Here is a 26,385-nt window from a genome sequence, read left to right as displayed (position 1 = left end):
ATGTTAAGGTTGCGAATAATGTTAGGGTTGAGAATTAATAAATTTGTGTTATTAAATAAAATGTTAACATATCCTGACTTTTGTGGGTAGTTTTTTATTTCAAAGATTGCTTACCAAACATACAAGGGCCCAATTGAATAAAACCCACAGCCCAAACACTACATCAATAAAATTATATAGAAACAACAATATCCAAATGAATCAACACTATCACATTTTAGAATAATAACTTACCAACGAAAGGAAGCACACCCAAAATAAAGAGATATTATGCCACATATTTTGCTAAACAATCCAAGTGAGGCCTTATGGTAAAACTAGACGTGGAATCCACAAATAATTGAATAATAATACTAAGAAAAATATCACCGTCCACAAAAAAAACTAAAGGTTAACCAAAATTAGACTAATTTTAAATATGAAATTTTTTAAATAAATACTAATTTTACACGTAATTCTAAATATGAACTCCATAATCCACTAACATTATATCCGCCACTTTATCTCTCCTCCTCTATTACATTACAATTGCGCATTAAAAATCCTTACCATTTAATCTTTGTCTATTTTTTTGGGACGGAAGTAGTAATAAATTATAAAAATATTATTACTATTAATATAATATCATGTAATATCGTAAAATTTTTTGTATTTGTTTGAATTGTAGTGTAAAAGATCCTATCATAACAATTAAACATAAGAAAATATAATCTCAGAATTCAAAATTGAAAATTTAGATTATATTACCTATATCAAAAATTATTTCTACCTCCACCAATGCATATAAGTTCAAATGTTCACCAAACAAATTGATGATTATTACAATATTTCCGTAGATGGAAATAATTAAATTACCAGTATAATATTAATTTAACTCATATATTTTTGGATGAATTAATTAAAATTGTTGGACGTAACGAAATTGGGGATTTTGGGGTCTTCTGTTGAGCATTTCGTCCCCAATTTGGGACAGGAAACAAACAACCATCTCCACTCTCCTTCTCCCGTCGCCGTCCTCCGCCATCCTCCCTCCGCCGCCCTTCCCACCGAACCACACTCCTTTTACCGACCTCGAAGTATCTGTGCTTCTCTTCTATTTCACCTGTTGCTCTGCCGTCTTAGACCTCGCGGCCGACGAATCCGCCTGCGCTGACTCGTTATCTAGCTGGGAATTCCGCCGACTAACCCAACAAAGTAGGCAATTCTCTTTTATCAGTTCGATTTTTCTGTTATTTGGACTTTTTCTTCGTTTTGCCCTCTTGGTCTCTTCAATTGCGATCGTTTTGTCTTACAGTTTTTCTTTAGGTCTTTTTTTTCTTTTTCTGGGTTGCCTGCCTGTTGTTCAGTGTCTGCGACTGTCACTTGTTTTTATGTGCTTCTCTGTTATGATCTGTGTTGACTTTAAATTGATACAAATTGGCTTCTAGATTTAGAGTTCAGCACTCTGGCTCTCGTTCACTCCGCTCATTCAGCCATCATTAACAGGTAATTTTATTTTCGGTTATCATGTATATAGAATCTCATTTTGAATCCCGGAAGTTACATTTCCTCAAAGGTCATTGTGTGGTGATAGTTATTCTTTGACTATCATTGAACAAAGAGCATATTGATTACCTCATTAAGGGTTTAGTTCCCTTCTTCGTTCTTTCCATTGTAAGTCTAATTAGTTGCACCTTAAGCATTTTCTGGTTGCCTGATTGTAGCAAACTTAACCAACACAAGGGAAATTGAAGCAGCTTAGTTTTTTATAGAAACTTTGAAATTTAAATGTTTAACCTATATAAATGTGGGGATGTAATCAAATGCAAACTCTAAATTTGAAATTTTACAATGTGTTGAGGAGTTTGGTGTTTGTACAATATATAGAGTTTGCATTTTATCACTACCCCACAATGTTAATCCTTTAGTTTATTTTTTATCAGTATTATAATTTTTGTTGTTATTGTAAATTGTAGCAAGTAGATGACAATTGCAACTATGTCAAGAGTAAGAACTACTATATAGGGTCTTTATCTTTAGATGGCTATGACGATATATGGGTGCAGGTGCTAAATTATTTCTTGCTATAAAATGCCAAATGTAATAGTCAGTAATAAGCCCTGCAGGACGCATCACCTACTTTAGACAGAGTTCCTTTTCAGTTTAAACTTAAAGGTTTCATTTTGTTCTCATTCTCAATCAAAAAGTCAAAAGGAATTAGTGAATGGAATGACCATGGTATTTAGAGGGTTCTTAAATATATAGCACAAAATTGAGCTGGATCAATTGGACTTCGAAATAGCCTGTCAAGGCAAAGGATTGAGTGTAGCTGGAGGTAGATATATTTGATGTTATTTCCTTGATATTAAATACAATGCGGAGATGATTTGAGTATTTGATTTTAGAAAAGAACCCCTTACAGATTTTCTTGTGTCAGTTTAAGTACGTGGTCTATAAAAGTTTACATTGTACCAACTTTTTTCATTCAACTAATTCTGAAGGATGACTGCACCCATTATTACGGTAGTACCCTGACTGCAAACAAGTATCCATGTACTCTATCATTCCCCTCTCAGTTGGAGCATGCTATTCATTTAGCTTAATAGTATATACAACTAATTTAGGATGTATGACATAAATGAAATCACAACTCACAAGGAAAGAATGGTTGTCAACCAATTTTACTGAATAAGTGAATATACAGTTAACAGTTAGCAGCAGATGTTTGCTAAGTTGTAACTCTAACTACCGGACTCAACTAGGATCTACATGTCAGCAACAAAGCACAAAAAGGAAGAATGGTAATAGATTTTCGAAGTGCTGAAATAGAGCAGCACAGACTGGTGGTTGCTCCATACCATTGGTCCAACGGATAAAGCTGATTAATGTTGAATCTAGTCACATGACTCACATCAAGTATATTCATTTCCCCTTTTTTGTGGTTAAAATGTTAGATGATTAATGAATGATACAAAGAGATTAATGGTATTAAACAATTAAACTGTATAGGGCTATGCAGGCTTTATTTTTGGATATAGATGTTCTTATAGGGTCATATGCTTTACAATTTGAAGATGGTATTACAATAATAATCTGATTAATTCCTTATCATTAATGTTGAGAAACCACCCAGTTCCTGGCACTTAGTTCTGACCATATGTAATCACAGAGATTGGCTATTTAAAGTTCATCTTCTTGATTTTCCCCTGCTCCTGGTTATTCATCATTTTCAGACTTTCAGTATCTGTATGCTATCAATATCTAGTGAAATAAATATAAAAGATAAAAGTGGAGGTTGCAAAATTAAAATAAAATCACAACAAGAAAGATAATACTTTTAATGCTTACGTAGAGCAGCATGGACCGGTGGTTGCTCAACATCTCCTTTCTTTTTCCGAAACTGACTGCGATAAAGTTGGCTAGATTCAGTAGATTGTAAAACATGTTCTTTTTTCTTTTACTGTGAAAAAGTGATAATGACAGTAGTTAAGCAAGAGGATTAAGATGTGTAGGGAGTTGACCAGGTTGCTTCTGCAGATGACTCCTATAAAGCATTCTATGCTATAAATAGATTAGGTGGTAAAGACTATCATTTGATCAAGTACTTATCATTAGCGTTAAGACATTCCCCTAGTTATAGGCACCTAGATCTTTCCCAGCACTAGAGCGATGGACAAATGAAAATGATAATGCGGTCCACTTAGTGAGTTGTTTCACCGCACATTGTTGTGGGCTAAGTGACACGACTAGGTTGGCCCATTGTAGAAAAATGCTATCATTGTGATCTAGAATTGATAATTATATTACAACTATTCTAAATACCCAGCATTTGGTACTAATTCATTAAGAAAATAAGATATTGTCGTTATATGCTCAAATCATATATCATATGAACATTCACAATATTTCTTAAGGTGATTAAATTTAGTTTTATTTTCCTAGCGCAACATAATGCTATCATAATTGTTAATATTGATATAGTATTAATGTTTAGTGGTTAAGTTAACTGCTATTTCGATAATCAAACATACAACCATTCATTTTCCAAAATCAGTTGTTAAATGATCAACACATGTTAATATGCAAATTTTCAATAATTCCTGTATTATAATGGGTTAGTCAACATGATGTGTATCAATAGTTGATTACTTTTGTCATTTGTCAATATTGAATAATTAAATAGTATAATACTAGCATGCATTACATGATATTTTAATACTTATATTATTAAATGGAGACTTATTCAGGATTAATTTATAAAAAAATTGTGGAGTTTATAATGTACTCCCTCTGTCCCATTAAAAATGAAACATTTTTCCTTTTTGGGTTGTCCATTAAAAAAGAAACATTTCCTAATATGGAAACAACATCATCTCTACTTTTTCCTGGCTCTTACTTTACTCTCTCTTCAATAACTCACAAAACAACACTACATAAAATCTACATATAATCCTGAGCCGACAACCAAATGTTTCATATTTAATGGGACGGAGGGAGTAATATAGTTAGTCAATATCTGCAAGTGGGTTTAAGGGGAAAACTTGTACTTTCCATTTTTGTGGTACTTTTTCAGTTAATATATAATTGATTGATCATTTCAAAGTGTAATTAGCTTTAACAAGAAATCAATTCCTTGTTAGTCTCCATTTCCAAGTTTAAAATGATACTAGCTTATCCTGTAATAAGCCTATATGGTAGTAGAATTTTGATTGTCAAGATAAAGATACAATCACTGTTTCTGATATCTTCAGCCATTTCAGCAATGCATCGCGTTGGCAGTTCAGGAAACACATCTAATTCAATTCGTACTCGCAAGGAAAAGAGGTTGACATATGTATTGAATGATGCAGATGATACAAAGGTAAGCTCACTTTAATTAATTAGTTCAGATAAAATTCTATCTCTTTAATTGTTGTTGATAAGATAAGAATATCTGCTGTATCAAGCTTCTGTTTTATGGGCTTTTTACCTTATCTGCGAACTGTAAACATAACCCTGAGTGCATGCCACATTTTCAATTTTTGCTGCTTGCTTCCCCCATAACAGGTGGTTATGAAGAATGATTCAGCTTTTCTTGATTGTACATTACTTTTCTGTTGGTTCTTTTTAGGACCAAAATCTAATAAGTATATTAAGTAATAACTGGCATTGAAGTGCTGCAGTTTGTACTTGTGTTTCTTTTGACTTTGAAGTGATCTTGACAACAGGAAAGTTTTAGTGCTTATGTATGCTTAGGAAGATGATATATGGTCGGACCCTGTTTCCTCTACATGAGTGTTTTGGTCCTTTATCAAAGTAGACTCCTTGTTGCATTATCTTGTTACAATTTACAAAGCTAAGAAATGTCTGCAGGTAATATAATTGATAAACATTTCTTAGTCTGCTTTTGCTGACAAAAGGGAATATACTATAATGGAACACTATTACATAACAAATTAATAATTACGAATTACCACTTCTTTTATGATACATTTGTTTTGTTCAAGGGATGTTGATTATATAAGTCACATCTATCACATTTTTATTTATTTGCAGCACTGTGCTGGCATAAACTGCTTGGCCGTATCGAAATCTACAGAACAAGGAGGAAATGAGTACCTCTTCACTGGTAGTCGTGATGGTACATTGAAGAGGTGGACATTATCTGAGGATTCTGCTACTTTCTCTGCTACATTTGAGTCTCATGTTGATTGGGTACAAGTTCTTTCATCTTTGGTTTAAGTCACTTGTTTGCCATTTTCTTATATTATAACGGTTACTGAGGGAGGCTAATAGTAATATAGGATCAGGGGTATATGATATCTTCTCCACATCTCACTTCCATATTTGGCCCCCATAAACTTTGTCTGAGTTTGTGCAATTGATCATTGCCTCAATACATACCATTTGAGCAATTAGCCCATATTGAACTGGTTCCCTGAAGCAAACTAATAATTTATGGATTAGGATTTACAGTTGCTTGATAATTTGAATCCATAACTTCAGAATTCTTTAATGCATTAATAACCTCCTTAGAGGTTTATTTTGGAACATGTTGCTGAGGCAGGTCAATGATGCAGTTCTGACGGGTGGTAATACGTTGGTCTCTTGCTCCTCTGATACAACTGTTAAAGTGAGTGAAGTTCACATTTATTTCATGATGCTCTTTTTCTTAATAAAGATGAACTTATCTGTTTTTTATGCTGTCCTAACAATAGGTATGGAATCGCTTGTCTGACGGAATATGTGCCAGGACGTTTCATCAACACTCTGACTATGTCACTTGCCTGGCGGCGGCAGAGAAAAATGTAGCCTTTCTACAAAACATTAATATTCTAAGAATCTGATATTGTGCCAGACATCAGTTTATGATTCTTCTCTATTATGTATAGAGCAACATCTGTGCCTCTGGAGGCCTTGGTGGGGAGGTTTTCATATGGGATCTGGAAGCTTCACTGAGTCCCATTTCCAAAGCAAATGATGCAAATGCAGATGATTGTTCAACTAGTACTAATGGTTTGGGATCTTTGTCGAGTGCTAATCTCCGTCCTATCAACTCAAGTAATAATGTTTCTGTGCATACCACCCAATCCCAAGGCTATGTTCCTATTGCTGCAAAAGGCCATAAAGAGTCAGTTTACGCATTGGCAACAAACGACCAGGGAACACTTCTTGTTTCTGGTGGAACTGAGAAGGTGAGCTCTGGTTGTTTGTCTAAAATTTCGGTCGATATTATTACTTTTAGTTCATCTCATGGGAAAGGTCGATAATAAATGATGCTTCATTTCAAACTTTATCAGTGCTGTTCATTGAAGATGACATCTTAATCTATTGATTGACCAACAGTTTTTTAATTTATCCCATGTTATGTGATGAATTTCATAGGTTGTGCGTGTTTGGGACCCCAGGACGGGCTCTAAAACTATGAAGCTAAGAGGACACACAGATAATATCAGGGCACTGTTGTTGGATTCTACAGGCAGGTTAGTTGTTTTTTTTTTTTTTTTTGGGGGGGGGGGGTCTTTAAGGATACTTCAGGGTCCTGTGGTATCAGTCTTTTGTGACAAATATTTACACTGAAAAAAATTAAATAAATCAACTTTGGCAGTTAATTTGAGATTGGTTCGGGTACTCCGCTTAAGTTATATTATACTGAAATTCATGTTCAGCTCAAAGCTTGTAATCGTTTTGTGTTAGTATAAGTATTGCAGCCGTGCAGGTGAATATTTACTCTTGCAATATCTATTTCCGTCCTAGTGGGATGATAATACTGCTAAGTGTTGTGAGAAACCATGAAAACTTGCCCGTATGGTGCTAATGAAAAGTAGTTTCGCATGAAATCCAGACACTAGTAGTAAGCCAAAATATTTGTCTAGTTGAGATTGCTCCATTTAGGTTCTTTGTTGTTTGTCGCAATAGGAAACAATACATGTCAAATGTTGATATGTATAGCTCATATCACCTCTCTTGATTGCAGATATTGTTTATCTGGCTCCTCTGATTCTATGATCAGGTATGTGCTATCTTTGCATATCCCAGGAAGCATAAAACATGGTATGACTGTGTGCTTTTTTTGTTCATTCTTTGATTTCTATAATTGTTTGGCTGGAAACTTCACAGGTTGTGGGATCTTGCTCAACAGCGATGCATTCATTCCTATGCTGTGCACACAGACTCTGTCTGGGCACTAGCTGCTACTCCATCATTTAGTCATGTTTATAGTGGTGGGAGGGACCTTTCTGTGAGTGTGGCTAACTTTAGCATTATGAATATACGAGCCTCCCCATATTGTGTGCTTATGTTTATAACTTTACCTCTTTCTGTAGTTGTATTTAACTGATTTGGCAACAAGAGAAAGCGTATTGCTATGTTCAAAAGAACATCCTATATTGAAATTAGAACTGCATGGTGATGGTATATGGGTTTCCACAACGGATTCTTCTGTACATAGATGGCCTGCAGAAGCACATAATCCCCTTAAAGTATTCCAAAGAGGTGGCTCATTTTTAGCAGGCAACTTGTCCTTTTCAAGAGCAAGGGTTTCACTAGAAGGTTCTACACCTGTGAGTCGTATATTTCTGTTCATATTTAAATATTGACAGTTTTCAGATTCAGTGTCAACAACATAAGACTTAGTTGGATGCATCTTTCTGTTTAAATGCAAATATTTTCTTTCAGAACTTGCTTAGTATAATACTTCGGATTTTTTATGATGTTAATTTAAGGGGAAGATATTCTGGGAAATTATTTTTGCAAAACGTCTTGAGAACTCTAATAACTTATGTGAGGTAGAAAAAAGGTATTTTGGAGAGAAAATGGTTTTAAATGTTTTTACTTCCTTTCAGGGAAGGCGAAAGAGGGCTTGAAATGTTAACCTAACATCCCTTTGCCTTTTCGGTCATTCCCCTAGGCATAGTTGTATTTGGGGTATTAGTAGCTCCATATTGAACTGTTTGTGATCTATTCTAGAATAAAGGACAAATTGGTAACCATAGTGAGTTTTATATGCTGTCTGAATATGTATAAGCTCACCAAAGAACATTTCCTAATACCTTTCATGACCTGTATGTTATTAAGGTTTTAATGAAATTAATTTTTTGGATTCTCGTACAATTTTAGTATGATTTTGCAAAGTAAGCAATTGACTATTTAAGTTTCTATAGGTTCCTGTGTATAGAGAACCGTCTCTTACCATTTGTGGAACTTCGGCTATAGTGCAACATGAGATTTTAAATAATAAAAGACACGTCCTGACAAAGGTAACTTGACGATGATTCCTTTCTTACCCTAAACTCAATGGTTCAGTTTCCCTACAGCTATTGCTCATCTTGTAAATTCAGTTGTCTAAATTCTCTATTTCATTTTCAAGGACACTGCTGGTACAGTAAAGTTGTGGGAAATCACAAGAGGTTTGGTCACTGAAAATTATGGAGAGGTTAGTGATGTGCATGAACTTAATAACTTTATTTCATTAGTAGTTTCAGTGGGAGGTCTGGTGGGAGTTTGTTAGTACTTCCAGTAGTTTCCAGTTCCATGTTATGTTATCGGAGTTTGTTTGTTTTGATTTTTCAGGTTCCTTTTGAGAAGAAGAAAGAGGAATTGTTTGAGATGGTATGTACTTTTCGTTAGGATGTCCCATACTTACATATACATTTTGACTTATTGGTCCTATTCAGGTGAATGTTCCGACATGGTTCTCGGTAGATACAAGGCTTGGGAGTCTGTCTGTGCACTTAGACACGCCGCAATGTTTTTCTGCTGAGATGTACTCTGCAGATCTAGGGATTGCTGGGAAACCTGAGGATGACAAGGTACTTTCTCTCTCACACAAACATATATTTATGTCTATATATCATCTCTTGATCCCTACTCCCTCTTAACCGCAAGTTTTGAGTTTTTTATGCTCGACTTCTAGTGTATTAGCTATGACTGAGTTCATAAATACAAAACTTCTTCTCTAGTTTAATAGCATTCCATGAGCCATAGCTTTTCACCAGGCTTGTTTTCTTCCTTGGATCACCTTCTCTTGCTAATAAGATCCTTATGGTATTTTTCTTTTCATTGTAATGATGAATTGATAAAAATGCACAACCTTTCTGAATCTCTTATTCTTGTCATTTGTTATTATTGGAAACTAAGTTAAGTTGTCCTTTGGTAAATATGTAGATCAATTTGGCAAGAGAAACCCTCAAAGGGCTGTTGGCACATTGGTTAACTAAAAGAAGGCAGAGATTTGGATCTCAAAATTTAGCTAACGGTGAAATCCTGCCTGGAAAGGAAATATCTACAAGAACTTTAACCCTGTCTCGAGTAGAAGGAGATGGGAATTCAGAGAATGACTCTGCAGTATATCCACCCTTTGAATTTTTAGCAGCTTCCCCTCCTTCCATTGTTACTGAAGGCTCTCAGGGAGGACCCTGGAGAAAGAAAATTACTGACTTAGATGGAACTGAAGATGAGAAAGACTTCCCTTGGTGGGTTCTTGATTGTGTGCTGAATAACCGCCTTCCTCCAAGGGAAAATACCAAGTAATCCTCTTTACTGCTTGAATAGGTTGTCTTGCATTTCTCGGGCAGAAAACTTGTGTGGCTTATGCTTGCCAAACTTCTCTATTTGCTTGGTGAATGTGGTTGTGGTTTGCTCAACCCAAGAATGGGATAAAGCTATCTTGAACTTTTTTTCTTATTTGAATTGTTTGTGTAAGGTTTTGAGTAAGTAATTTGCAATTATAGTTTTGTATATTAATCTTTCCCCACTCTCATATTCGCTTAATATGATGTGACTGGTGTTTGGCAAGTAGTGTAATTGGAGCAATTCTTGTTTCAGTGTTTTTTCTATGCTTGGCTTGTCTCAGCACTCTTGTTGTATCAATCCCATGTGTTTTTCTGGTTATGCAGATGTAGCTTCTATTTGCATCCATGCGAAGGTTCTAATGTGCAAGTCCTCACACAAGGGAAACTGAGTGCTCCTCGCATTTTGAGAATACACAAGGTAAAGATTTCCCCTTGATACCTCAATGATAGTCACTTGAGTATTTGTGATTTTTTAAATGAAATGAAAATAGATATATACTCTTTTACTGTGCAGATTTGTCTGGGTTGGTGCCTTATCGCTTGCAATAAAAATGTAAATTTTGTGCTGGTTGTTGATTTGCACAAAGCTAGCGAGTATTTTCTTCTAATAATGTCAATATTATGGTCCATAAATTGATGAAACGAAAATAGATTTTAATTTTCAACCATGCAGATTTGTCTCAGTGTCTACTGCCTTAGTATGCTTGCTATAAAAAATGCAAATTTTATGTTAGTTGGTGATTTACATGAACCAAGTTTTTTTGTCCACAATTATTGGACATTGATACATTATGTAGAAAGTCTTCCAATATCTCTGGCGATTAAAAATCACTCATTATGTGGAGGATAAAGTGTTGAATGCTCTACCTTTTGCTTGGTTTATGAACCTGTTAAGACTCTCGATATAAGCATCTGAGTATTGGATTTGCCCCCACGAAAAAATATTATCTGGGTTAAGGAATTTTAGTGCAGTAGCACCGTAGCAGTGCCAATGGAAATAGTTGTCGGGCCCATTCTTCTTCTTTATGTGGATCCCTAATAGGAAGTGTTCTACTGGCTCATCTTTTGGTTTCCCTGCCTTTTGTTTTTAGGTTGTCAACTATGTGGTAGAAAAGATGCTTCTTGACAAGCCAATGGATAGTCTGAATGCTGATGGAACTTTTGCTCCAAATGCACCTGGAGTTCAGATTCCACATGCAGTTGTAGGAGATGGTTCTCTGCGATCTGGGCTGAAACCCTGGCAAAAACTCAGGCCTTCTATTGAGATTCTTTGCAATAACCAGGTAAGTTGTTTGATTTTTCTGTGCCAGAGAGACTGTGACTTGCATCTGAAAGTTTTACCTTATTGATTCAATACCTTAAGAGTAATTAGTATTTTATTGCGGAAGAAAAGCTTGGGGTGCATTCTATTTGGGATGGCTCTAGTGAAAGGCTGTTCTTGCATTACTGCTCCTGAACTTGCAATATCATGATTGTCTATATTTCAAATGCCTGAAAGCTGGAACATGGCAAGCTTTTGATTTTTTCTGTCATTGCCTTTGTGGTCCTCATATTAGCACCTCCACTTGCAATTTGCTGTTTTCACATTCAAATACTACTTTTCTGGTCCCTTAATTATTGATAGATCTCTCTTATTACATGGAATATTGTTGGAATGTATATATTCTGTATAGATCATGCGTGGGGTTTTTATTTCTCTCATGTTAACTTCTCTACTGATTCTCCAGGTTTTACCTCCAGACATGAGCTTGGCCACTGTTCGGGCTTACATATGGAAGAAACCTGAAGACCTTATCCTTAACTACAGAATTGTGCAGGGTAGGTGATAAATAGATTTCACAGGTGATTGCATTGCTAGCCTAAGCTAACTATCTTATATGTGAGTTTAATGTAAATTGGGTTCCATTCAAATCAGGATAGTTTAGAATCGGCCAATACTGACACAATTTTACTGTTTCATGAATACCTACACAAGAAAACAAACACCCTCTAACAGAAAATAATCTGTGTAATGAAATTAGTGCAGCAGAACCAACTATTCGAATATAAAATTTTTGACAGATATTCCAACATGAATTCAAATGCCATTATAATACAATGCTTTTATACCTGTTCTAGCATTGGAACATGTTTCAACTGAAGATGATGTTTCTTGTCTATTTGTAATATTCTCTTTTTTGATTTTATAATTGTTGTTTTTTTAAATAAGAAAAAGGGAAATATGGGATGCATCAGACTGAAATGGTTATGTGATTTAACAAATCACCTGATTCACCACTCGGTCAGGTCTATATGCTTGTGCGTGTGTGTGGCACACACATCCACGGTTTAGACCATATCAATTAACCTATTTGCTACTCAAAAACATATCAAGTGGCATGAATTCATGGCTCATCACATTCATCAATTTTATATGCTTACTAAATTTGTGACCTCTTAAAAGAAAGAAACTACTAGGCTACACATTCTTTTTTGTTTTTAATTTGACTAGTTCTTCCAAGTTCCAACACTGTACACACAGGAGATAGATGTCGAATTTTAGCAGTTCATCAAGTTAAAATTAGAGATATTGCTGTTTGAATACTAAGAATAACTCTCTGCAATGGGTGATGATAACTAAAATATTAGGACATCATCTTAGACTGCTGTGATGAATCTTCATTACCGGCATAGCTTTAAGCCCTAGGAGGAGAACATTACAGGCTTACATGCTCTATGCCCAGAATATAGAGAAAACCACTTTGATAACCATATTTATGAGATATGCTAATGTACCAAAGGTAAAATTCACCAAAGTTTGGGATTGTACCTTAAGGTTTTGGATTCCCCTTAGGGGGTTTTACTTTTAGTGATAGTATGGACTGATAAAACACACAAGATTGAGTATTTGAAGGATAAGACAGTCAAACAAACACAATCAATTGATCAAAGTAAACAGTGGATTAGCTTGGATTGTTTTTATCAATCCATTCAATAACTCAAAGTAAACGCTCCCTAAGAGTTTTAATGACAGCATGGTGGCAGTTTAGGGACAGCACAAAGTGATGAATAGAGCTCAAAAGAAAAGGTAAGGTTTGAGTTGGGGCTTCATCGATGTGGTATAATGGAGCCCACTTGGCGGCAAAGGAAGACACAATGAGAGGAGTATTTGGTGGATATATATATGAGACTTATATTAGGCTCATTGAAGTTCTATAAATTATACGGTGTAGTACGTTAGAAATAGCATGAGACTCTTAATACTGCATTTGGTTAAAGCTTAAGTCACTGATATAACATGACCAGTTGGTTAAACGACGGCCAATGGGATCCCGGCAGATTGTTTCTACAAATTTTCTTCTCTTCGAGTGTTTATTGAAATTTTTTGTAGTCTTAGATTTTAAAATGGTGTTATTCCAAGAGGGAATATCCACCATGTTCAAAAATGTGGTTTATGTGTGTGCGCTGTTAATAAGTTTAACCCAGAAAGTAGAACTAAATTGGCAATATTTGATTGCTTGTATTGCGAACATCTTTGCAGTGGTTTATATGACCGTTAGATTGTACATTGCAAGATTGTTTATTGGCATCTTCTTCTCTACGTAGTCATCAGCTTACTTGTCACTACTATTGAGAGCCAAGAGAAACGATGTAAAACATAATTGTAGTATTTTGTTGTGCAGAGGACCCAGGTAGTTCTGTGATTAGTTAGGTTCCTTGTGCATGTAAATACCGCATCTTCAGAAGTTCGAAATGTAGCATATCACCGAATCTTGGAAAACGAAGCAGTTGCTGGAGGGAAAAAAATCTCATCAAAACTGTATAGAATGCTGTTTGAACTGAAGGTGTCGCATCAGATGCGATGTGTGACTATCTTCCATTTTCGGCGCTGGCATGGATGGGTTTAGCGTTTTGATTATTTGGTAACTGCAGACATGCTGGGAGCTCGTAGCGTATGTGGAAGTATTTGAGTACTTTCAACGGGTAACTTTACCCAGCCAGGAGGGATTTTTATTAAAGAAACTACTGCTGTGAAGCAGTAAAGGTCAATAGATTTTTCTCTTCTTTGTTTTCAAAAAATAAAAGCCTTCACCAATTCTAGTTATTTAATTGGTAATTTGATAAGATAAATTAAACTTCACTTGCAGTCACTGTTCAGGTTTGAGTGTCGCTGCTGAATTTTTTTGAATCACATGTATTATTAATGTTATTCACTTACTTAGTGCCTGGAAATACAGATATATACGATTACAAATATGAAATTTGTTGTTGTTTTTTTAGCTTCTAACGTGAAGGATCTAATTTCTTATTTGTTTTAAAATGCACAGAGCTTGAAATTAATATGCTCTCGAAGTTCTCTTGGAACCCTTACTTTATTTTAGAAAATAAACAATGAATATCAATACAAACTCATCAGTCTGGGTTCTCTATCCCAACTATTAACTTGAAAGTACTACTTCCATCTTAACATCATCCACAATAAAAATCCTCAGGCTACTTGAGCCCATCTTTAACGAATCCAAAATAAGGGAGTGAAACAAGGTTCTCCTAAATTTGCAAATTTTAAGGTCGATTGTATGATTGAATAAAATGAAGGTGGAATGGAATAAAGATGAAATGGAACGGAGGTTTCTCATCCTAAGTATGACGAAATAAATGACAAGTCATTTGTCTGTAAGACACAAGGAAGACTAGCAAAATGAAATTGGTAACTAAATGATTTTGGTAACTAAATGATATAGGAATGGAATGAAATCTACTACACACAATCTGACAATCATACACTGCATATACACTATACGCACCCAAGGATCCTTAGGTTCAATTGTTGATCCAAGACAATCTTATATTTCAATATAAAATCTTCTATATCTGAAGATATCTATTTTGTAATCTAATATACATGCAATATTCTAGAATCTTAGTGACCTAATGAAAGGGGAGCTGGCGACCGAAGCCCCGATGAACGGTGGTTGTAACTGTAACGGTCCTAATGTAGTGAAATTCATTGTTCGATAAGTTCCGACTCGCACGGAAGACTTAACGATCTGGGCATTATCTTGGAGAACACAATACACTCATTGCACACATACATATAGATACTGCACACACCATGCATAACTGATAAGAACACCCCTATACCACCGACTGAGAGGGACGAAGAGGAGCACAACCAAGAAGATGATGCAGAGAGTGAGATGACGCCGGAGGCTAGGACCGATCAGACAGGGGAAGAAGTTGTCAAGAAGAGAGTTTTAAGGCCAAGAGACAAGTTGAAGCAGCCGATTAAATTCAGAAATTAAGAGCATCCGCAGCGGTGCTCAAAACGGAGTCAGTCCGTCCGTGCCAGCGCAATGACGACCTCGTCCGCCGCTGCAGCTCGTTCGTCCGTGCCAGCGGCACGACGCTGCTTTTAGCTAAGAGCACGTCCGTGCCGCAGAGCAGCCCTACGTGGCGTCTTCTTATTGGCCAACGGCTATGCCGTTGGCAAATTCGATTTTTTATTTTTATTTATTAAAAAAATTCAAAATTTATTTAAAAAAATGTTTTTAAATAAAAAAAAATATTTTTCCACTTCCCAAAAAATTATATCCGTTTTCTATCCACTTTTAATTTATTTTTCGATTTTTTCCCCAAAATTCACATTTTCATCTATAAATACCCCCACTTCAACACAAAAAAAATTACATTCTTATCTATTCTATCATCTACATTCTCTCATCTTTTTTCTCATATTCTCTCATCTAAATTTCCACCACACTACACAATGTCCGGCTCCAGAGATCACCCCTCCGGCAATCGCAGTTGGAACCACGATTGGTTCGACTCCGACTCATTCCCTAGTCTGGAAACGCAATTTACGGATCCTCCTCAAACCCAAGGTTCGCAAGCTCCAGGTGGCTACCGTCCTTACACGGTGCACAACCAAAACGCCTTCGGGTTCGGGTGGGCACCCGAACCCGGATCGGGTGGGAGCAGCAGCTCTACTCCTACTCCTACTCCTCTTGTTCGTGGCACCCACACTCCGGGTGAGATGATGGCGATGTTCAAAGCCTACTTGGCAGTCTTCGAAGATCCGGAAGTTGGCACGAACCAAACCGGGGAAACGTATTGGTGGCGCATCACTCGTCTTTACAATGAAACCTGGCCGGGGGGAACCACCTATCGCAATGATAGTAAGGTGCGCAATTGCATGTTCAGATGCAACGAGGCAATCGGTAAGTTCCAGGGGTATTACCTCCAGGAAGAGCGGTCGGCGGGGAGCGGCACGAGCGAGCTCGACATCATCACTGCCGCCTTGGCGGCCTACCAACTCATGGAATTCAAAGCGTTCAAGTACCTCGATTGTTGGCAGGAGGGGCGCCTACATCCGAAGTATAGGGGCAACATAGTAACATCCTCCTCCAGCTCCTCCAGCAAACGGTCGAGGTCGGTAACCCTATCCGACGAGCGAGCTCGACATCATCACTGCCGCCTTGGTGACCTACCAACGCATGGAGTTCAAAGCGTTCAAGTACCTCGATTGTTGGCAGGAGGGGCGCCTACATCCGAAGTATAGGGGCGGTATAGTAGCATCCTCCTCCAGCTCCTCCAGCAAACGGTCGAGGTCGGTAGCCCTATCCGACGAGCGAGCTCGACATCATCACTGCCGCCTTGGCGACCTACCAACGCATGGAGTTCAAAGCGTTCAAGTACCTCGATTGTTGGCAGGAGGGGCACCTACATCCGAAGTATAGGGGCGGCATAGTAGCATCCTCCTCCAGCTCCTCCAGCAAACGGTCGAGGTCGGTAGCCCTATCCGACGGCGCCTCCGATGATGTGGCTACCCAACTTGCCGGAACTAACTTGGGTAGCCCCGACGCTGGCCCGAGCAGTTCCCGCCGGCCGCAAGGAAAGAAGAAGGCGGCGACCACCCGCCGTCGCGCCTCGACTCCATCCGCCCCCGCCCCCGCCCCCGCCCCCGCTCCCTTTGTGCCTCCTCTTGGGTCAACTCTATTTTAACGATACGTCTAAGATGACTCCGGATCAACTTGCAACACATGACCAAATGATCCGGGGTCTCAAGAGGCAATTGGAGATAGAGGACTAGTCTTCCACGTGTGTAATTTTTAATTTGTAGGATTTTAATTATGTATTTTTTTATTTTCTAGGATTTTAATTATGTATTTTTATTTTTAAGATTTTAATTATGTAATTTTTATTTTTTAGGATTTTAATTATGTAATTCTAAATTTTTAATGCATTTTAATATTGTGAAAATGTTTTTATTTAAATTGAATAATAGAATGGTGGGACTCTTGAGCTTGTCCTTAGCTAAGAGCACGAATGCGGGTGTTGTGCTCTTAGCTAAGGACAAGGAGTAAAAGTGGGTCCGGGCCCACTTTCGTGCTCTTAGCTAAGAGTATGGATGGGGATGCTCTAAGGGAGCATTAACTATTTTTGGAACTTTACTTGTTTAGAGTTATTTTTGTTTTGAGACTTTTATTTAAATTATTATGGAATCGGGCCAAAACTATAAGCCCCATTTGGGTATTTTGGTTCTTTCCCGAATGTCTAAGTTTAAGTCGAACCACCCTAGGGTCCTTAGTCTATAAAATAGGGTATTTCATCGCCATTCTTTTTCAATGAAATATTTTCCCTACACATACCTGTGCAGCAATTCTATTTTCTATTCTGAATTGGTTGTTCTTCGGAGTACGTCCGTAAAAACAACCAAACCGTGAACTTCCCTTCGAGTACGTCGAGGGATTGATCACACAATTCGCGAGACGATCGCCATCCAGCCACATTACGGAGAACGTATGCAACACACATTGCATACACATTACACCACACAATATGCACTCTGTACACGATGTTTTTTTTTTCTAACTAAACACATTGTTGTAAATGTGTATTGTGTGTGTGTTGTATGTATATGCAATGTGTATATTTTTTGAAGATACTTAAATTAATTCCAAAAATAAATTTTAAATTTGAATGTAGATTGATAAGCAATTGATTAGTAAAAGGATCCTAGACACGTTCCTACTAATTACGGAATACCTTTTACAACTTACCTGATATTCGTAGACGAAAGTCTAGTACTCCCGTCAATCCATCAATTGGATTCAACCTTTAATCTTCTAACCAATTACTCTTACTCATGAGTATTGATATTACATGGACAAGAAACTATTATACCCTAAATAAAATAACTCTAAGGAAGTAGAGAACTCTGAGGAATTTTTTGTAACTTTCAACTCATTTTGCCATTTCAAATATGTCTCACAAAATTAGTTTCCTTTCTTTTGAAACTTTTACACCACATACTCCCTCCGTCCTAAAGGTAGTTGGGTCATTTCTTTTGGTCACGAGATTTAAGAAATTGATCTGTTAAATATTAAAGTGGGGAGAGTAAAAGAAGAGAGAAAAAAAAAGTAAGAGAGATGAAGAGAGAGTAATATAAGAGGGGGAATAAAGTTTTTACAAAAAATGAAATGGCTCAACTACCTTGGGACAAATAAAAAAGGAATACGACTTAACTATCTTGGAACACTACTAATAAGGAGATCTCACTATTCAATAATACTACTTTAATTACTTTTTGTATTTTATCAATTTCAATAGAGTGAGTACTAAACTAAGAGAGATTAAAATGATTGATTTGTCAAAAGTCAAAATATTTCATTTATCTTAGACATCCTAAAATTATTTAGGAATAGATTAACTCGGGACATAGACATCTTATAAACTACTCATTCAAGCTTATACGCTTTTTAAACCTAATTTTAGGCAAATTATTAAGACCGGAGAGACATGTCAAGTGAGGGTCATTGGATCCTCTACATATCTGACACGTGGAAAATTGTAGTTATATGGGTTGACTTATTAAACACTATGCTTTATGCAATCGTTATCAAATTTTATGTCTATAGAGATACCCAAATCATGAATTGGTAAATCCAATTGAAAATAACGTGGCTATTTAATAAGCAAGTCATGATGTTGTTTAGCTAAGCTTAGCGCACTCACATTAATTATATTAGAGCACTAAAACTTCAGTCGTATAGTAGCGTACCGTGGCATTTACGTTATCTTAATTTTTCCATTTCCACAAACATTTATATTTGTGCCAAAATCTTCAAATACAAGAATAGTCAAATTAAGTTTATTATTACAACAATCGAGACTCATTTGTCTTATTATGAAAGTATTATCATAACGACGCGATTCTCTTTAAAGAGTTCATTCAGTTATTCCATCAAGATTTTAAGTGTAACTATCATCTATAGAGTTGCATCTTTCTCAAGCTAATAATCAAAAGTTATATGTTGTCATGTCACCCCCTTAATTAAATCCCTTGGTGTCCGGCTTTGACAATTCAAATCTAGGAAGTTACAAATGACATTTTAATTTAAGTAAAAAAATAACAATTCGATGAAGTTGTCAGGAGATCGCACTTAATTATTGTTGTATAGTATCTTAATTTAACTGACGCATGGAATTACGTAATCTCTACTTATAAAATTTTTTAAAACAAATGAAATAATCCTTCACACCCGGAATTATTACTTAAATACATTTTCTACTGTAAAGAATTTTTCATTTCATTTAATATTTAAAATGAAAAGTATTTTTTCATCATTAAACATCATGAATATGCAAAAATATACAGGATGCAATGATATAATAATTAAAATACACAAATGCAAACACACACATGTATCATGTAGTGGAGACTTGAGCTCTAAAAATACTTGATGATAGGCACATAATTATAGAAACAACAAGATATCGTGAATTGGAAGCATAGATAAGAATAGTATAATTAAACACTATGTGCATGCTCTTCATAATGACCTTCTATTCTAGTGATTGTGTTTTACTTTTTCAACAAAGTGCAGCCACAGCACCATATTTATATTCAGTATTTTCATGCAAATCAGTTGCCGCCGCGCACTATCTAACTTAATTGCCTAAATATTTAACAAATTTCTATCACTTGTAAACTTCAATTTATTTTAATATGAATACTAGATCTTATATTTTATACTCCTTATTTAGAGGTTTTATATCAGTCCTATAATTTTAAATGCCAATTAATTACCATCTAATTATTTTTTATTTATATTTAACTTATTAAATTACTACTCCATAAGATAGTATCACATTCTAAACCATTTACAATACCCTCACCCTTGGGTAAAATTTCAAATTTGGGGTGAGTATAGAAAAAGTGTTCTATTTTGTTTGCATTCGGGAAAAAAACGTCAATAGATTAAATTAGGGATGTCAATGTAGCTCGTAACCCGTGGACTGGTCCGGATAGCCCGTCAAATTTACAGAGTTAGGACTGAAAATTTATAGCTCGATAAAATTACAGTCCGATTAGCCCGCACCCGATTAACCCGCAATCCGTTAGAGCCAGACCCGAAAACCCAATAAAATTTCTATCGTTCTATTTTTTGACTCTAATTCGACACTTAATTAGTTATTTTATAGTATAGATCACTAAAACAATAACTTTCAATTTTATATATTGAATATATAAAATTAGAAACTTCAAATTCACTAAAAAAATATACTCCATCCGTCCGCCATTAGGAGTCCCGGTTGAGTTCGACACGGATTTTAAGAAATATAAAGGAAAGTGGGTGAGAAAAGATAGTGGAATGTGGGGTCCATTTTTATATATTAGTTTTATAATAGAATATGAGTGAAATGAGTTAGTGGAAAGTGAGTTGTACCTACCATTTATTGTAAAAGTGAACCGGGACTCCTAATGGCGGACGGACTAAAATGGCCAACCGGAACTCCTAATGGCGGACGGACTAAAATGGCCAACCGGAACTCCTAATGGCGAACGGGGGGAGTAGTACTATTTAAATTTCTAAAACATGCTTTAAAATTTCTTGATGTTTATGTTTTATTTTGCATAAATCTCAAATATTAGTATTTGATCATGTTTATATTTTGATTTTAAATATATATCTCAAATTTATCATAATTAAATATTTTTACATTTTATAAATATAACTAATTATTACCACTATTTATTGGATTAATCGCATGTTAATTTTATCGGTAGCAATCCGATTAACCCGTTGGACTAGCCCGGAACTCAAGTTTTTAGAGTTAGAGTTGAACTTTTATAACTCGAAAAAATCACAACCTGATTAGTCTGCACCCAAATGACCCATAACCCGATGAGCTTGCCCGGTTGACATCCCTGGCGGAAAGCATCAATAGCATTGACGTCTTAAAAATACCATCTAATTAGCGATTTTTAAACATGTCAATGCTATTGTCGTTTTTTTATTTATAGACCTGAGTAATTTGGTCGCAGTAATTGTAATATCTATCATATTTTGTTGGTCTTTTAGCGACGTCATCCTCTTTTTAAAATCGTCCTCATCTTATCATATCTTCACAAGCATTCTGAATTCAAAATTAAACCATTATTATGTCAAGATTTGAAATGACGGATAAAGTTGAGTATATACATAGTTGATAGTCCCACTCGCGAACAATCAACTCCAATAATATTAATTAAGTGGAGTATTTCGTCGTATCTGTCGTGGGTTAAATTGGTAATTTTACACAAAAATCTCAATTTTAAAGAAATCATATCACTTTTGTGCTGTTAATATAATTAAATTTAAACATGAAACGAAAAGTGGAAATATAAAAATCCGATCAAGAGAATTGTTAATGAGAAAAGCATCCTTTTTCCCACACAAAAAGCACTTACATGATTTTTATTCATCCATGAATTTCTGAATCACAATATTATTGTCGGAAAGTGATAGTCGTTTAGTTACAGATAATAATCCACTAGCAAGCATCTTTTATATTTTGCCACGTGAATAACTGAATCATTTTTCTCATTTCTTATAAGATCAAATCTAAATAATGCACTCTTTCTTGCAATGTCACATTACATTTTTATTTGTTCTTCGTCGCAAACCCGTAGTGTGGCCCATCATTTGACCGTTTCAAAGAAAATGGCTCATCCTTAGTTAATTGCATAGACCTAATGTTTAAATTTTTGGTTAATTTTGTCCTCAGAAGTCATTCCTGCCATTGAGTTTTGACGTGTAATTTCACAAATCTATGTGGCTTTCTTGGTTACGTGAAATTTAACATTAATTAAAAAAATAGTGAGTATTAACATTCTTCTCTTACATATAACACTTGAAAATAAACTATAGGCCTCAAATCTATTTTTTTTATCATCGTTACTGATGTGACACAAACAGGGGATGGGAAAACGAACATATGCGGATACCACATCTAATTCCTAATCCGATTATTGATTTGAGTATCCAATTATCTGATATGGGTATTCGAAGTTGATCAATTGGATATCATAAAATCTGAAATTTAAGCATTTTCTAATTTTTGCACCAACTTTTGTTTTGACATGCTCGTGTGATTTTTCAAACTAAGTTTAATTATCCATATTATGATCTGACAAAAGTAAAATTAGGTTAACAAAATAAATTTTTGTTGTATAATTTATATTCTAAAGTAAAAATTAAAGTTGAATTGTATTTGTTGGGTTGCAAACTTATTTTACATCGAACAATGGAAGACTTTGGAAGCAATATTTAAGTGTTGAATTTTAATTAGTTTGAGTTTTTTTAAAGAATGATTTAAAAATAAATTTGAGCGAGCTTAGTTCAAAGTAAACAACATCCAATTAATATACAATCAATGATCCTAACAGGTGGTACTAGAATCTAAATAACTTGATCAGGCTCGGAAAGACTCCGATTAGGATCGGGCCTTAAAAGAGACAGTTTACTGGTTGAGAATGGACTTCAAAGGAAAAAAAATACGAAAATTATAAATTGATAAATTTAGGGTATGAATAAAATGGTAAAAGCCATTAATTTTGAATGAAAGAAGTGAGTATTTCCAAAATAGGCTTCTTCTTTTCCACATAAAATAATCGAATATACGTATTTTATTGCCATAGAACAATTCTTACCAATTCATTGTGGACCAAAACAAAAGTCATAACTAAGATTTAAAAAAAAAACAATAAGGCGTCGTCAGCTTTACCAATTTGCACGCCTGAAATCGAACAAGTATGGCTGTTTCTCAAATTGAATGAGACCCTTCTTCCACATTACAAAAACAAAAATCTAGCCACACATCAAAATTCCCACACAGACAAACACACACTCTTTGTGCCAGATTCTACGTTGTAATAAAAAACGGAGAAGAAGAAGGAAAAAAGATAGCAGCAGCGGAAAGAGCGCCCCCCAGCTGTTTGTCTTTATTATTTTGTTCTTAACGAGGAGCTCCTAATTCTGCCATTGCTCAACTCAACTACCCTTGAAAATTGAAATCTGTTCTTCATATTTATATATAAATGTATATGTAATGTAATGCATTGTTTCTAGACAATATAAAAATCTAGTCTTGGAGATGGTGGAGGAGTAGTTCAAGAAATCTGAGCTCTTTCAGAAGAACCCTTCTGGTTTCTCTTCATTCTTGGGGGGAAATTGGTTACTATGGCCGAAGAAATCTGTCTTTTCACTAAGGTTTGATTTTTCTTCCTTATTTTTTTTTTCTTTTTTTTTTTCTTCTTCTCTTGGTAGCTTGGTAGATTTGTTTGAGTTAAAGTAGCAGATTGTAGTTCTGTAGAGGAAAGTTTGAATTTTTCTGTCTTTTTTCTTGCTCATATTTCTGAAGTTGAAGCTTTGACTTCAATGATTAGTAGGGTTGTTAATGTTACTAAATGAGGTTTTGAGCTTTAGGTTTTATGTAGTTTGGCTTCTGAGAAATCTTGAAATGTTGTTTGAAATTAAAATTTTGTGGTGGCCTGCAATGGGGTTGAAGTGTTTTATCTTCAATTTGGGTCCATTCCTGTAAAATAGGGTTGATTTTCATCTTTCTACATGAGCATTTATATTTACATCATTTTAGTAAATTGATTTCCATTTTCCATTTATTGGGAGATGGTAGGAAGAGGTGAAGGTTTGATGAATTCAATCACAACATATATATTTGACTTCTCTTCTGAAGGTGTTTGTGTATTAGTGGACTCATCATTTCCATTTGTAATGACAGGATTCTATAATCATAAAACCTCCCAAGAAATCTCCAGCTTCGTTGCGGATGCTTGTTTTAGTATTCGCTATGGCCTGTGGTATTTATATCTGTTCAGTCTGTTTAAAACAAACTAGCATTCATACAAGTACTAAGTTCCACAACATCGAAGTTAGTCAGAGGAATTGTCATGATAACGCCATCGATAGGTCTCAAACTCCATTCTTGCACTACCCAAAGCCCACTTCGTTTAGCAGGCAAGTATCCACACGTGTTTAATACCAGCTTTGCTATTATGGAATAATGGAATGTATAAGATATGAATGTTCTTTAATTTTATGGCAGGGCCGAATGTGCTAGTAATCCAGTGCGGCTTTTTGCTATTTTATCGATGCAAAGATCTGGAAGCGGATGGTTCGAGACATTGTTGAACAACCACACCAATGTAAGCTCAAATGGGGAGATATTTTCTGTTAAAGAAAGGAGAAGCAATGCCTCTTCAATTATCTCGACTCTGGATAGAGTCTACAATTTGGACATGTTCACAAGTGCTTCCAAGAATGAGTGCTCAGCCGCGGTTGGCTTCAAGTGGATGCTTAACCAGGTTAGCTAAGAATGCTTTAAAGCAGGGAGCCATAATTTGCATCTTTCTATGTTCTTTTTTTTTTTAATATATTTTGGGGTTCCGTTGCATTATCCATTTTTCCTGCACTAAAAACTCTGTTTAGGAACTTCCAAAGATTCTTTGTAAATAAACTATGCTTTCTGCTTCCAACGACAAGGTAAAGGGAGTGAACTGTGAAGATCAACTGATCAAGTTCGTATGGTAACTTGAAACACTCCATAGCACAATTAATCCTCAGGTGTAAAGAGATTGATGAACAAGAATCTACAACTTGTAAATAGCACTAACTTGATGATTATCTTATTATTGGCAGTATTGAGGATTACTTAAATTTGAGGAAGGAAAGCCTTTAGTTAGTAGTAAAGATTCTGCATGTTTTCAGGCTTCGTTTCACATAATTAGAAATCAGATAGCTGTTCAAATTTTTCCTTAGTGCTTCGTCTTTGAGGCTCTGTCTTTTTTAACTTTCACTTTACTGCTGATGCAGGGGTTGATGGAGTACCATAAGGAAATTGCAGATTACTTCAATGATAGAGGTGTTTCTGTAATCTTCCTTGTCCGGAGAAATCTGCTTAGGCGGATGGTTTCTGTTCTTGCTAATTCTTATGATCGTTACGCTAAACTCCTAAATGGGATGCACAAGTCTCATGTGCACTCACATGAAGAGGTATGTACGGAGCCACCTGTGTTGTTGATCGTTCAACTCCCATCCAACCAACTGTATGTGCTTACGGTGTCTAATCCCTTGTAGGCTGACACTCTTTCAAAATATAAACCGGAAATCAACACTACTTCGTTGGTGAATGATTTAAAGGTCATGGAGAAGATGGTCTTGGAGGCGCTGGAGTATTTCAGCCGCACAAGGCATATTATCTTGTATTATGAGGATCTCATAAAGAATCAAACCGTAAGTTGCTTTTTATCTTCACATTGGTTTTCTAGACTTGTCACAAAATGATGGTTCCTAACTGCATTTTCCTTTGCTGCAGAAACTGATGGATGTTCAAAGATTTCTCGGGCTGCCATTAATGGATTTAAGCAGCCGGCAGGTGAAGATACACCGAGGATCACTGTCGGAGCATATCAAGAATTGGGATGACGTCGACAAGATTCTACGAGGAACAGTATATGAGAGCTTCCTCCACACTGACTACAGTAATTAGGGTTAGAGGCCATTGATGACTGATAGAAGCTGCACATTTTTTGGCCGGATGCCACAAAGTTTATCAGGTGATCAATGCAATGTTGATCTCTGTCCAACTCCAATCCAAGTTTTCTTTTCCTTTTCCTTTCTTTGTAGTATTTCTTTTCATTTTGGTTATATTTTCCACATGATGTATAGGTCTGTAATTTGTGCATAAACATTGATGATGTGAACCGGACCGAACCAAAAGAGAGATCAATCGATTTCATATCATCGAATAGTTCTTAACTGTAGCGTGTAGTTTTCATACTCGTGTTTAATTCTTAGGGCACTCGTCAGGCAACTGCTTTTGCGGACAATGGCATGATGCCGAGTTTGGGCCGGACACGACTGCATGCGTTGTTGCGGATGTAGACGGCCCGCGCAACCCCAGAATGCGTGCCCTATATATAATGAGTAATCTGATGGAATTTGATGATAAACTCCTATGTGACTTATAGAATAAAATGTCCTTATTAGTGCAAAATTGTATTCAGATGTTTTCTCTATTGTAATTCAACCTA

General features: G+C 35.8%; 2 protein-coding genes across 11 annotated transcripts; both read left to right on the top strand.

Annotated features, from left to right (window-relative positions):
• The first annotated feature begins 913 nt into the window (after window positions 1–913).
• LOC125200671 (uncharacterized) lies at window positions 914–14,290 on the top strand. 10 transcript variants are annotated; one of them, XM_089065420.1, is made up of 20 exons: window positions 914–1,194; window positions 1,434–1,485; window positions 4,740–4,840; window positions 5,515–5,673; window positions 6,026–6,091; window positions 6,177–6,266; window positions 6,351–6,653; window positions 6,844–6,941; window positions 7,436–7,471; window positions 7,579–7,699; window positions 7,785–8,021; window positions 8,622–8,717; window positions 8,828–8,893; window positions 9,031–9,069; window positions 9,135–9,269; window positions 9,625–9,986; window positions 10,356–10,449; window positions 11,123–11,314; window positions 11,759–11,849; window positions 13,679–14,290. In XM_089065420.1, the coding sequence occupies exons 3-20, from the start codon at window positions 4,742–4,744 to the stop codon at window positions 13,720–13,722; spliced, it is 2,328 nt and encodes a 775-aa protein (XP_088921546.1). In that variant the 5' UTR covers window positions 914–1,194; window positions 1,434–1,485; window positions 4,740–4,741; the 3' UTR covers window positions 13,723–14,290. The 10 variants fall into 10 exon arrangements, with proteins under 10 accessions (XP_088921546.1, XP_088921547.1, XP_047954347.1 ...); XM_089065421.1 differs by having other exon boundaries at window positions 4,731–4,840; XM_048098390.2 differs by having other exon boundaries at window positions 1,428–1,485; window positions 13,694–14,290.
• Window positions 14,291–23,055: 8,765 nt separating this feature from the next.
• Window positions 23,056–26,110, top strand: LOC125204731 (uncharacterized). The gene is made up of 6 exons (XM_048103446.2): window positions 23,056–23,545; window positions 24,075–24,310; window positions 24,399–24,657; window positions 25,166–25,345; window positions 25,430–25,585; window positions 25,668–26,110. The coding sequence occupies exons 1-6, from the start codon at window positions 23,516–23,518 to the stop codon at window positions 25,839–25,841; spliced, it is 1,035 nt and encodes a 344-aa protein (XP_047959403.1). The 5' UTR covers window positions 23,056–23,515; the 3' UTR covers window positions 25,842–26,110.
• The last annotated feature ends 275 nt before the right edge of the window (window positions 26,111–26,385 follow it).

Source organism: Salvia hispanica, chromosome 2, assembly GCF_029641045.1.
Source record: "Salvia hispanica isolate PSC_SH4W2 chromosome 2, Shi_PSC_v1, whole genome shotgun sequence".
Classification (NCBI taxonomy): domain Eukaryota; kingdom Viridiplantae; phylum Streptophyta; class Magnoliopsida; order Lamiales; family Lamiaceae; genus Salvia; species Salvia hispanica.
The sequence above is the reverse complement of the archived record's forward strand: the minus strand, read 5'-3'. Positions and strand labels throughout refer to the sequence as shown.